A 12,951-nucleotide genomic window follows, 5' to 3' on the forward strand; every position below is an offset into this window, starting at 1 on the left:
GGCTCAGTTGCCGTCTAAGGTTAAAGCATGACAACAGTATTTTAAGATAACCCTGTAACTGTCTTGTAAGCAAACTTACTTTAGAAAAAAGGTTTGAATACTGGTTTTCTCAAATTTCAGACAATATTGCTTTTCCCTTTTCTTCCTCAACAAAAACAATAAACAGTTCTGTATGCTGAAACTACAGCTACAGGTATTTCAGTTGAAGTGAAATGTTATGTTTGATAGGAAGCGTAATCTTACTGTTGTGAGTGAGGGTTGTCGTATGAATGGCTCATTTAGGAAGTACAGGCAGTTGAAAAAGAAACATATCCACATCTGTTTCCCTAAAGAAAACAGGTTGTAGATCTGTAAATGTGGCACGTAGGCTCTTTTTAAAACGTGTTACATTTTTCTTGGATATTTGAATGCATCATTTAACAAACAAACCAGAGTTTATTTACCCCTTAGATAATCTTTATAAACACTGCAAATTTTTAGCTGCCACTGAACATTCTCCTCAGCTATAGGAATGAAAAGCTTTTCATCCTGTTACATGACTGTATCATGTGGCTTCTTTTCCAAAAATGAAACAGTGCTTTTGTCTCTGTCCTTCGTGAACCAGACTAATAATATTGATCTCTTTCAGTGTTGCAGTTTTGGAAATCTTCTTGCCAGATATTAATAAGATCGATTAGGTCAAACTTGTATTCATGAATCAGCAAATCCAGTTTCTCTTGTTTATTATCCAGATTCGTGTCACTGATCTTCTTTCCATAATCTCGTATCATTATATGTTTGTGCTAAATGAGCGCTCACTGTTACTCTTTGCCCTCTCTTTTATTTACTTGAACTAGTTTTTAATCACCCGGAGGTTTATATTTTCCTTTAGACAACTTGATAAAGGTAACAGTTGGTATAGGCCAGGTGTGTCCTCTTGAGTCCCTGTTAGAGATGCTTCTGGTAGAAACAGATTCCTCCTTTGCAGGTCTTTCTTGCAATATAATTATTACCCAGTATATATTTGTTGTTATTTTTCATGAAGTGGTAATAGATGAGGAAGAAGAGAATTGAGATGCACTGGCTTGTGAAGAAATCTTTATAAAAGACGTAGTCACTTAACTTTGACAAAAGCAAAAACTAAACTCTCGCCTTGCAAGTCACTGTCAGTAGCCTTTGTCCCTCACTACTTCTCATCAAGTGTCACAAATGGCTGTTTGTGGACTATTGGCTGGTGATGGGTGTGACATTATGGATCTACTGTAATATCAGCATATGTGGTATCAGAATTTATTGATCACCACTAAGATTGCAGTATCGTCAGTAATAATCTTACATACTTCCTATCTGCCTTTTTTCCCACCCCCTGCTTTTCCCTCTTCCATTTTGGTTCACGGAACTAGGTAAGTGTTGTCTGTGTAGTCTCTGCCCTGCCTGCAGTGGGCATACAGGTTGCTAGAGCTGGGCTGTGTGCCTCTTCAGTTGTCAGATCTCTTCCTTTCCAGATGGGTTATAGTCCCTCTACAGAGAGTAGAGACTTTCCTTTTTACTTGCCGTGGGGTCACCAGCCACTGCGTTTACTTGCAACAACCTGCCATAGGGCATAACTCTCTTTTCTGCTCCTCCAGCAACTGCTGAACCAGCCATCTTCCCCTTTTTACTCTGGGAGCAATTGTAACAGGCATTACCATTCAGGTTTTTGGTTGTTTTTTTTTTTTTAAATTTTCTGGAGGCATTAGTCCAGTATGAGATTTCCTATTGAAGAAAAAGCTGAATAAATCAAGTTTAGAACTAAATAACTCGGCACAAAGCTTTGGGAGAAGAGTCATATTTTTGGTGTAAAAGTGAGTTAAGCTTAATTAGGGAGGGGAAAAGATAAAATGAAATTTACTTCTCGTATGCCAAAGTAAATACATCTCCAAAGGCATCTGCCCTAATTAGGTAAACCTGTTTAAGAATGAAAGCGTGTAAATTTGACTTAGACTAGGTTTTCATATGTGCAGGCTTATTTAATTTGGCACATTATCAATTTTACTGACAGGTACTAGGGGAAAGTAATGTCTATGAAGTATTAATATAATAATAATAATAATAATAATACAACAAAAAAAAACCCTGCATGGAGTCTCATGCCCTGTAAAAGAGGAACTTCTGTAGTTGGAAGAATTTCCTCAAGGGCTTGCTGTAAATGAGTGATGGTGACGCCCACTCCAAGAGAAGATCACAATCTTCTTTTGACAAACGTTCTTGAGCAACTTAAATATAGAATTCTTTCATAGCTTCATTCCAATGGGTGTTTTAATTGTAGAGTGGTGTAAAAAAACATTGCATCTAATTGCAGTAAGTCTGGTTTTAATTAGTTTATTTGGAAAAGAGTAAATACTTAATCTCTCAGTGAGGAAACACTATTACTTTTTCTAAACTGTCAACCTTTTCAATACGGGCCCTCAATTTTTGCGTAGTTACTGAGCTTTATGGAATCTGGATTTGAAGACAACACGAGACAGATAATCAACAGTGTCTCATAATACATCTTTATTACAGTATTAATACAGTAAAAAACATCTTTTCTATTTCAGTGCTAAAGTACCTTTATTGTAAATTTGGATTCTTGCAGCTTCTGCTTCCAACCCTTGTTTTAGGTTGTCCAGTTTTGACGGGACGGGCGGAAGAGGAAAGTGAGAATTTGCAGCAATCTCTAAATTAAGTGATTAAATATCTTTAAAAAAACCCCAAAGAAAACAAAAACCCAAAACCTTACTTGCTGGTGTGAAGACAGGCTCCTTTGAATTTCCAAGAGGCAGAATTGCCTTTTACGAAACTGTGTATGTTAAGCAGAGTGGATTAAAAAAAAAAAAAAAAAAATATTACGTTGAAACAAGCTCACTCAAGATTAGCAAACCATATGAAATTTGTCAATCATTTCAATTAAATTTGAAAACAATGATAAGCAGTGTGTGTATGCTATAGTTGTAAAGAAAAAACAAGTATCTTTCTGAGGAACAGATACTTTTCACTTCAGTGTTAACCTGTCATTTGACATCCATAGTCTTTTTGGCAAGAACAGAGAGGGTCTTTCCCCCTCATTTGAAAACACCGAAGTAGTATAGTTCAGGAACTAATTTATTCAAGACAAAGTGGGAGTTAAAAAGAGCAGAAAATTTGTTTTTTTGCTTTCACTGTATGTGATAAGAAATTGTGCTGGCATACAACATTGTTGGATACTGATGAGCAGAAGTAGGCAGTCTGCTCTGGGGGGAAAAAAAAAAACCACTACCGCAATTACAAGATTGTACAGTGACAAAATGGATGAATTTTAAATAGGAATAAGTTTCTTAAATATCCAGCACTTTTAGCATAGCTTAATTTCAAATGCTGGTTTTCTATTTTGAATTGAATTTTAATTTCTATCCAGGTAGAATTTACACAATCATACGTAAATATGAAAAAAATTATGTAGTGATAAACATACAGTATTAGTCACATCATAGCTTCTCCTTTTCCTGTAGTCTTTTATTAGCAGTACTGACTACAACACTTCTGGGTAGGTCTGTTTCTTTTATAACAACAGGACAGCCCCATACTATGAAGGGAGGTCTACTTAAATTTCAGATATATTTTAACAGATTTTGGAAGCTGAAGATTAAAATAATTTTAAGATTGTAGGTTTACAGCTGTTTAGCCTTAGGAATTCATTTACTCTGAAAAATTAACTAGCTTCCTCACTAAAGCTAAAAATAAAAAAGAAAATTTTTTATTTCTCCAAAATAAAAATTTTTATTTCTCCAAAATAAAAAAGAAAAAAGGGAAAATAACTATTCTATGGGATTCATGGTTGGAGAGTCTTTATGGTGCAATTCAGTGGTTAGTAGCTGTTTGATGTTATACAGATACCTGCTAGATTTTAATTAAGAAACAGCTGTCTTCTGTCTTATGACTTGTTTTATCCTATTACACTAATCCTCATTCTGTGTAATACTGATTGCTTTTCTAGATAGAAAAGTGCTACTTAATACATGGCTGAAAAACAGGAAAGGTTAGAAAATTTAAGATAAAGGCATTCATTTGTGCATTTGTCAGGTCACTGATTTTATGTTAGTGCATAGGAGCTATCTAAGAGCAGCCCTCATGCTGTGAAAGAGTCTCTGATGTGAAGTACTTAGAGCACATTTTCTGCTAGGCTGTAAGCTGGTAATCTTTGATTGGATGTGTTGTCCCCATTGCCAGTGCTTACCTACCTTAAGTAAAGTGACTCAAGTTAAATGGTTAAAAAGAAATCTGTATAATGCTTGATTGCATCCAGATACAGAATCTTGGCTTATGCAGAATGGAGGAGTGTCAGAAGGTTGTATGCGCATTTTACATCTATATAGTCTCTCATGAAAATAGATAAGGAAATACAACCTGCTGTGCACTTTATATATCCTTTAATACAACCTTCACATTATTATTTAGTTTCACTTGTGTGAATCTTGTCTTCAGGAGCTTCGATCACGAGAAGAGGAGTTGACAAGAGCAGCTCTTCAGCAAAAATCTCAAGAAGAATTACTTAAGCGCCGTGAGCAACAGTTAGCAGAACGTGAGATCGATGTACTGGAGCGTGAGCTGAATATCATGATATTCCAGTTAAATCAAGAGAAACCCAATGTAAAGAAGAGGAAGGGCAAATTTAAAAGAAGCCGGTTAAAACTTAAAGATGGACACAGAATTAGTTTGCCTTCAGGTTTGCAGTTTTTTTGAAGTTCACAATATATGTTACGATTAAACGTGCAGGCTTCAGCTCCACGGGTAATATTTTCAGTATTGGCTACTATTTTAATTCGTTGCTAGGTCCTTCTACCCTAGCAGTGCAAAAGGATATAGTAAGAATTGTATGCCCCCCCCCCCCCCCTTCTTTTTTAAAAAAACAACTTTCACATATCATTCTTGTGGAGTAGTCCTCATTTCAGCTGGAAGAATCTTTCACCTGATTCAGCTAGAAGTCCATTGTATCTGGAGAGAAAGGTTACTAGCATGGGAGCCAAATTATTTAAGGCAGGTTTGAAGTTAAGATTTTTGGTATCGTTCTTTTTGTGCAGATAGAAAAGTACCTTTTTATCAAAAAAAACAACTTTCACATATCATTCTTGTGGAGTAGTCCTCATTTCAGCTGGAAGAATCTTTCACCTGATTCAGCTAGAAGTCCATTGTATCTGGAGAGAAAGGTTACTAGCATGGGAGCCAAATTATTTAAGGCAGGTTTGAAGTTAAGATTTTTGGTATCGTTCTTTTTGTGCAGATAGAAAAGTACCTTTTTATCACATCCCAGAGCTTTCTAACATGATCAAATATTAGTGCTGTTTGCCCTAAACTTGCAAATACATAATAGAAGAACAGCACTTTGTAAAGGCTGGAGGTACAGGTGTGGTGGGTCCAAATTGCATGCTTATTGCAGTCGCAAAATACAGCACAGCAGTTACAGTCCTTGGTGCCTTACTTCTTACAAGAAAACACTGTCATAGCAACAGAAGATATTATTTCAGAGTACAAATGCAGTATAATTTGAATGTTAGAGCATTTAATTCCACCATGAATACATTAAAATGCCCCCTTTGCAAAGGAGGTGTGTTTGTAGAGAGTCGGGGTTTTTTTAGTGTCAGGGACTGGTTTAGTGGTGCCTTTTTAATGTTGCCACGAGATGGCACTATGGAAACTCAAGGTTATGCCAATGGTTGGAAAGCCTTCAAAAGTGGTAACAGCATCCTGGTGTTGATGGGCTTCCTTTTAGTGGCTTCCAGGTCAAGTCTGTCAGTTTATTACTAATGCAGTAAGAACTTAATGCCACACTAACGCAGGTCTGACCAAATCATAGCTGTCTGGTAGTTGGAAAGAGACAAAGAGGGCAGTAATACTTAGAGTACCGTTTCAGCACTAGTGAAATAAGCTTATTTTTCCTTACTTTAAAAATAATAATGACAGTAAATACAATAAAAATCACACTACAGCCTCCCAGACAAGCATGTTAGATTGGTTTATGCTGGATCACAAGCTTAAACTAAATATTTGGTCTTTTGTTTCCAGTTCTGCTCATATTTAACTTGAAAAAGTGATAAAATAAACAGTTTTACTCAGAATACCACTTAGCTCTTTGTTGTCAAGAATCATCCAGATGAACTTGTCCTTGAGACAATTCTGTTGTAAGAATAGCATACAATCTCATTGCACTGATGAAGGGGATTAGAGAGGAGGATATCGTCAAATTTTATTTCACAAAATTTTTCCTACTTGTCCATATTTGTTGTTGTTCTTTTTTTACTACACTGCTCTAAATATTTGTAATTCTGTAGTTTGGTGTGTTGCTTTTCTGACGTGTTGATAGATGTGACTTCTTTGTTAATGCTACTTTTTATGTTGTATATGAATTACATGTTAAAAAAAACAAGGCAAATATGATTGCCATGAATATTGATTGATTTGAGATGAAATACTGAGATTTTTTTTTCTTTTCCTCTGTGACAACCAAGACGACTGAATAACAGCTTGTGATGTGGATGTGTCTCAGTTTGGGTCCGCTTGGACCTACCTGTTTTTGTTGATGTTACTGCAAACCTATCATATAGTCTCTATGAAGGTGCAAAATCCTGCCTGTTTGACTCAATATCTAAATTGTTACATTAAGAGTTAGAGTTTGTCAGTGTTTTTAATATGAACATCTCTTACGCTGTCAAGTCTAATTCCTTACATAGCCTTAATTGTTTTAAGAAGTACAGCAGTATAATCTCATGAAGATTTTTTTTTTTTAATTTAGAACATTAAAACTGATTTGTTTTACCCTCTTACAGATTTCCAGCACAAAATAACAGTGCAGGCATCCCCCAATCTTGATAAGAGGAGGAGTTTAAACAGTAACAGCTCTAGTCCATCAAGTAGCCCCACAATAATTCCTCGTCTTCGAGCTATACAGTGTAAGTCTCCACCATTTCTATTTCTTCATTTGGTCAATAGAGACTGTTTTTTCCATATACCCACTGAAACACTGGTAGTAGTATCAGATTCCACACAGATTTCTGTCTGATTTCCAGGTCCCTTAACTTGTTCTAACATTTGCAACTTGTTCTTTGATGGGAGGGATAATCTTGCTAAAATGCTAACTGATTTTCAGTAATTCAAAATGATTGTGAATGCTTTAAATCATATCTTTCCTTAATAACTTCAGGAACTCATTTGTAAACTGACAGGGATAAAATAATGAAGAATCAAAATTTATAATGGCAAAAGGCAAAGCATCATGTTTAGAACCCATGTAAGATGGAAAACAAGTTTTTATTAGGTATTGGAGTTGATAAAGGAAGTCAGTTATGGACTATCAAAAGTAAAGGGGGGGGGAGAAAGATTCAGAGAATAAGGGAGTCATATGAGATGGAAAGCCCAAAGAATCAGCCAGCAACCCAGCTTGCTTATGTCAAAAGAGAAGCAAGCTTTAAGCAAATACAAAACCAGAAGAAAATAAAGAAGAGAGCTTGCTTTAGGTTTTTTTTGAAAACAAGAGAAAGAAACAAAAATAAAATTGTGGGTACGCTTGTAGGCCTACATTATTCCATGTATACTGATGACAGAAGGGAAGTTGTGTTCATGCTCATGTAATGGAGGTACCATGAATATGGAAGAAAACCAATCATTTATATCTGATCATTTCCGCATTTATATGATAGATAGAAAACAGTTCCTACAGGATTCACTGCTTGCATTTGTACTGTCTGATCTGTTGTGCAAAGTAGATTGTCTAATTGTCCATACTTAGCGTGTAATGCTATGTGAGATGAGGCCTCAGGTTTCTCTATGAAATCAGTAGAACCTGTTCCAGCTGATTGCTTATGGACGGTGACTATCTTCTCTTGCAAGGGTAGTCACCTCTGAAGGAAATTACTTTGGAATCTGGCTTTATCAGATGTAAATAAGGAGGAGGGGAAATCAAAATGCATGGGGATTTTTTTTCTGCATACTGTTCTGTAGCAAGTGTTTTTTGTTTTTGTGGTTTTTTTAACCAACCTGAAACTTTGTTTAAAGTTTGGATAGAAACCAGATCTCTCATCTCCTTTGGAATACCTCTGCCTTATGAAATCCTTTTCATTATTAATGTCTAAAGGAGAAGTGGTGTCTTTTCTGGCAGTAACTTTATTATTTGTTTGAACCATAACTGATATAGTTCCCTGGGCAAAGACCATTACTACCCATGTGTTGTGGATAAAGGAGAGAGGTGGGCAAACCCTGTCTTAATGAAAATTTTAGATGGAAGGAAAATTACGTAAAGTCCTTTTCAGAAGTTAGCTGACACAGTATCTGTGTTAATAATGGTTTCCCAACCTCAAACGATGTGGTGGGGTTTTTTTGGTTGGTTATTTTTTTACTGCAGAAAGGTAAGAAAGGTTTTTCTTAGTAAAATGTCTTAATTACATATGAACAAGACTGTCTCATTTTATCTTTGATTCTCCTTGCTCCGTATGGAAATGCTTGGAAATGAAGCAGATGTCAGGTATTGGCATGATTCCGAAAGCCTGAGTGTTTTTGGTTTTTTTTTTTAAATGCATAGCCTTATGTAGGCTATAGCAGTGCCACTCCTTGCATGTGTGCTAAGTGTCACCGAGTATTTTTCTTTCCTTTTTTTTTTTTTTTAAAGCAGCGCCTTATGTACTATAGCAGTGCCACTCCTTGCATGTGTGCTAAGTGTCACCGAGTATTTTTCTTTCCTTTTTTTTTTATTCAAGCAGGCATTTGTATTTGTAGGACTAGAACATACAGGACAACGTAAAGGCTCTCCTTTAAAAGAAGTACTCTTCTGTTTCTGAGTTTGGATCCCTAGGCTTTACCTAGAAACTTATCAGATCTCTCAGGAGCATCTAGCTGAAACAATTCAGCTTCCACACCCATCTGCACCTGTGCAAAATAAATTCTCTTTCCCACAATAATGTTTTATCTTGATTTAACTTCAAAGTGTCTTTGTTTCAAGAAGACTTGCTCAAATACAGGTGATTTGAACAGGCGTATCTAACAGTTGGTTACTTGATTGCTTCACTTTGTCATGAGCGAGACTGGCTTCCAAATCTAAAAGTTTATTAAGTTAAAATAAAAATCTAGTTAATTGTAAATCTTGTTATGAAAACAAATCCAGCTGATTTTGAAAGGTGTTTTAAAGGGAGGCAGAAAACCAGTAAGATATATATTACATAGGTCCTGGAACACAGTTGAAAATGGGGAGTGTAAAGAAGGCAAGTAGAGTGCCCTACTACAGGGGAAGCTGAGCTGGCGAGAAGGTGTACAGTGAGGCAGGAGGAGAGTGCTGTGCAGTGCCAGGAGTGGCAGAACCACAGATGTGTAAATGCCACCTCATTTATCATGCTGTTATAGCTGGCTTTGTTGTTTTTCTCTTAGGTCTCTCCATCATAGCTGTAAGCATGCTAAGTTGATAGCAAGTTACTTTTCCAGTTAGTCAGTCGTATACAAAAATCTACTTGCCTGGGTCTGGTCCTAGAAAGAGGACCCTCTAAACCCTCCAGTAAAAACCCTCTATCAAAAGATGCTTAGTGGTTTTATAGATCTGGGCTTTATGACCCAAAGATAAAAATACAAGGGAAACAGTTCCATTTCTGAAATCAGCTTGACTAAGATCTCTACTACATTCTCTTAATTTTTCCTCAGTGATTCCCAAAACAGATACACACACAACTAATGGCCGAAGAAACAGTGTATATGTGTACCAGCAAGATGTAGATATCACAAGTGAATATGAACTTCCCAGTGGGGTTATGAAAAAAGGCAAGATTTCATTATGTTTCAAAGGTGCTGGTTCTGTTTAGTTTAACAGTTGAGACAGTGACAGACTAAGCATTTAATGAAGGTTAGACACTTTAAAAGTATAATTTGTTTTGGTGTAGTGAGAAAGAAAACATTAATCATTGTCACAATTGGAATATTCTGTTTCATTTGATACCAAGTGTTCCACAGCATATATTTTCTTCATTGGAATTTAAGTGCTCAGTCTAACTCACTTGTCTGAATTACCTAAATATAAGGTTCTCAGTTAAAGGAAGCATGGAAAATACGATTGTTTTGCTGTTTTATCTTTAATTTGGGTCTCTTGTCAGTTCATAAATTATTTTTCTTGCTTGCTCATCTTTTGGGATCAGTGCAGTTTGCATGGTGGTTTTTGTAAAAGAGAAAAATCTCAGATTTTGTCTACTCCTCGTTGTGTTACTGTGTCAAAATGGTTTCGCAGTGGAGAAAATATTGTCAAAATATTTTGGTTTTAGAAATACTATTTATGTGTGGGGTTTTTTTGTTTGTGTTTTTAAATCCGATCTCTAGTAACTTCAGATGAAAGCAACAGAACTTGGGGAAGGAGCACAACTTATCACCAAGAAGAGTTTGAAGATGTGAAGAGAAGTTTTAAAAAGAGAGGTTGTACATGGGGACCAAGTTCGGTTCAAACAAAGGATCGTGCAGATTGTAAGGACAAGTATGTCTACTACATTTTGTTTGTTTGATAATACTAAGCGTTCTTGGTAACTGAATCACTAACATAGGTAGTGAGTGAGAGTGAGAGAAGTTCTGCAGTCTCTAGTTACAGCTAAAACTCAGTCCTACCTTTTAATTAATTTAGGAATTACATCAATAATGAGTAGCTCTCCCACATAGCCTTGAGGATAAAACGTTTACTTAACTTAAGGTTTTAGTGGCTCTTATCTATTACCCTTTATCTCTGGTTTTTGAGACTTGGAACGTACTGGGATGCTGAGCTACTAATGCGTACCAGACATTCATGGCCTGTCTATCTTTCTTGCCCTTCCTCAGATTGACTTGAGGAACTGCAAGCATGGCCCCCCGTGGGCACTTCCAGTACGAGAAAATAAGACTGACTGACTTGGCATACATGAAGCACAATTCACACCAGCAACATCATTTACATTGACAAACACAGGGTGGAAGGGTTCTGAAAATCAGTTGGACACCTTCACTTTCAGATTATTTCTTCTGATTGCTCAAAACTGGAGATTAGCAGTTTTTCTGAAGCAAGAGATCCTTTTCCTTGTCTCTTCTAGTATATATAATTATTTATAGCACCTTTTTTTTTCTTGGTAGAGACATCCACTCATTTACCTGTGGCAGTAGTTGGTTCCAGACCATCTATTGAAACTGGCTTTATGATATTTTTGTTTGTTTTAAAGTCACTATGTTTAATAAATTTCCAATATCCACATAATTTCTTTGACAGAGTGAAACTGTTGTCCAGGTTTTCACCTACTTTTGTTCTTCAATAGGTAGTCAAGGCCCATTTTTCATTGGCTTTCTTTTTAGGCCTGAAATTTTCATCTTATAAGGAATACCTGATATAAGGCATGTATCAATTTGTAATCATATGACTCTGTGCTATTATATACAATTTTTTTTTACCTTTGGAAAGCTTTACTGTTTTCAAGTTATGTACTGCATGTTTATAGTTTCAAAAGAAAGATGTTATAGTAATTTTCTGTCGAAGTGTATATAAGCGTGGTATCCTCTATAATATCAAAATAACTATTGTTATTTCAGAGTAAGACCCCTTTCAGATGGCAGCAACCCTTGGTCAACCCTTTTAATGAAAAATCAGAAGGGTGTTCCCTTAGCTTCACTATTTGTGGATCAAGGTAAGAGCTATTTTTGAAAAAGTGAAAAGTTGCCATATAATGGCATTAAGTCTACATCCAGTGTTATAAATTGTATTGCTTGAATTCCTCAAGGATTATGCAGATTATTAGAAGAGTAGTCATGCTACAAATCATTTTCCTGTGCAAAAAACCTATCTATAAAAAAATGCAAGTGTTAACATCTTCACATTTCCAGCATTAGCAGCTAAGAAATATACATGGTGTGTGAGCAGTAACGCATAGAGATTTTTTTCCGTGTTTTTGAGTTGCAGGCTGATCTGTATATGAGAACTACAGTCACCGCTTTTTAGCTTCTTTTAAAAAGAAATATCTAAATCAGTAATTGTCTTGACGTTTAAATGATCATTAATGACTTTTATTGTTAGTGGGCTCTGCATAGTTGTTTAAAAAAGATGCATAGTTGTTTAAAAACCTGTAAGCCCTGATGTATTGCCAGATATTGGTTTCCTGTTTTTTAAATGAGACTTACTCTCTAAATTTTCAAGAAAAAACATGTAGATTTCAAATCTTAAAGTTCTTTAGGCAACACTTTGGGATTTACAGGTAAATCACAAGTTAAAACATACTTAATCCTCTTAGGATCAGGAACATAATAGCTGTATGTTGCTTTTTATGTCCGTTACTATAACGTGCTGTGACTATACAATATTAATAATAATTTTCAAATTTGCAGACACCTTCTATACTACAGATTCTGTTATCTGAGAAAATTTAAGTTACCAGTGTCAGGAAAAAAAACTGTGATATAACTTGGTGTCCATACCAGCGGCTAGATTTATGCCAGCTGGAAGAGGAAATGGTAAGCTGCTTGGACACTGCTTCTTTTTTTTCCCCTAGGAAAAAGGCATTTTCATCTTTGTATATACTGATAGGAGTATAAATCAAGGCTTCGCAAATAGGAATTTTATAGATTTATTAGCTTACTGCTAAACCCCTACATACAGAGAAGATTATAGAAGTTTACATATTTGCATTTAAAATATTTGTGTTTATTCTGTAGCATCCAGTAGTTTATAGTAGAATAACTCATGTAAGTCAAATTATACCTTCCATTTTATTTGTCATTAGGTGCGAGACGTCAGATTTTACTTTTTCCTCCAGACCACCGTGGCCTAATGAATTAATTGGAAAACTTTCTAGTAACTCACTGGATTTTGGAACACAGCTTAATTGAAAGTGTTCTAAAGAATGTGTTCCAGATCTTACCTGGTAGTTTGTTGTCGTGGTTTAACTTCAGTCGGCAACTAAGCACCACGCAGCCGCTCGCTCACTCCCCCCCACCCGGGGGGAT

General features: G+C 35.9%; 1 protein-coding gene across 1 annotated transcript in view; it reads left to right on the forward strand.

Moving 5' to 3' along the window:
* Nucleotides 1-12,951, forward strand: part of MAP3K21 (mitogen-activated protein kinase kinase kinase 21) — a 30,092-nt gene that overhangs the window by 13,576 nt on the left and 3,565 nt on the right. The window contains exons 4-8 of the mRNA XM_019472714.1: nt 4,462-4,702; nt 6,801-6,923; nt 9,655-9,771; nt 10,321-10,471; nt 11,545-11,639. Coding sequence (XP_019328259.1) covers nt 4,462-4,702; nt 6,801-6,923; nt 9,655-9,771; nt 10,321-10,471; nt 11,545-11,639 — 727 coding nt within the window. The remainder of the gene's footprint in view (nt 1-4,461; nt 4,703-6,800; nt 6,924-9,654; nt 9,772-10,320; nt 10,472-11,544; nt 11,640-12,951) is intronic.

Source organism: Aptenodytes forsteri, unplaced genomic scaffold (assembly GCF_000699145.1).
Source record: "Aptenodytes forsteri isolate BGI_AS27 unplaced genomic scaffold, ASM69914v1 Scaffold132, whole genome shotgun sequence".
Lineage (NCBI taxonomy): Eukaryota > Metazoa > Chordata > Aves > Sphenisciformes > Spheniscidae > Aptenodytes > Aptenodytes forsteri.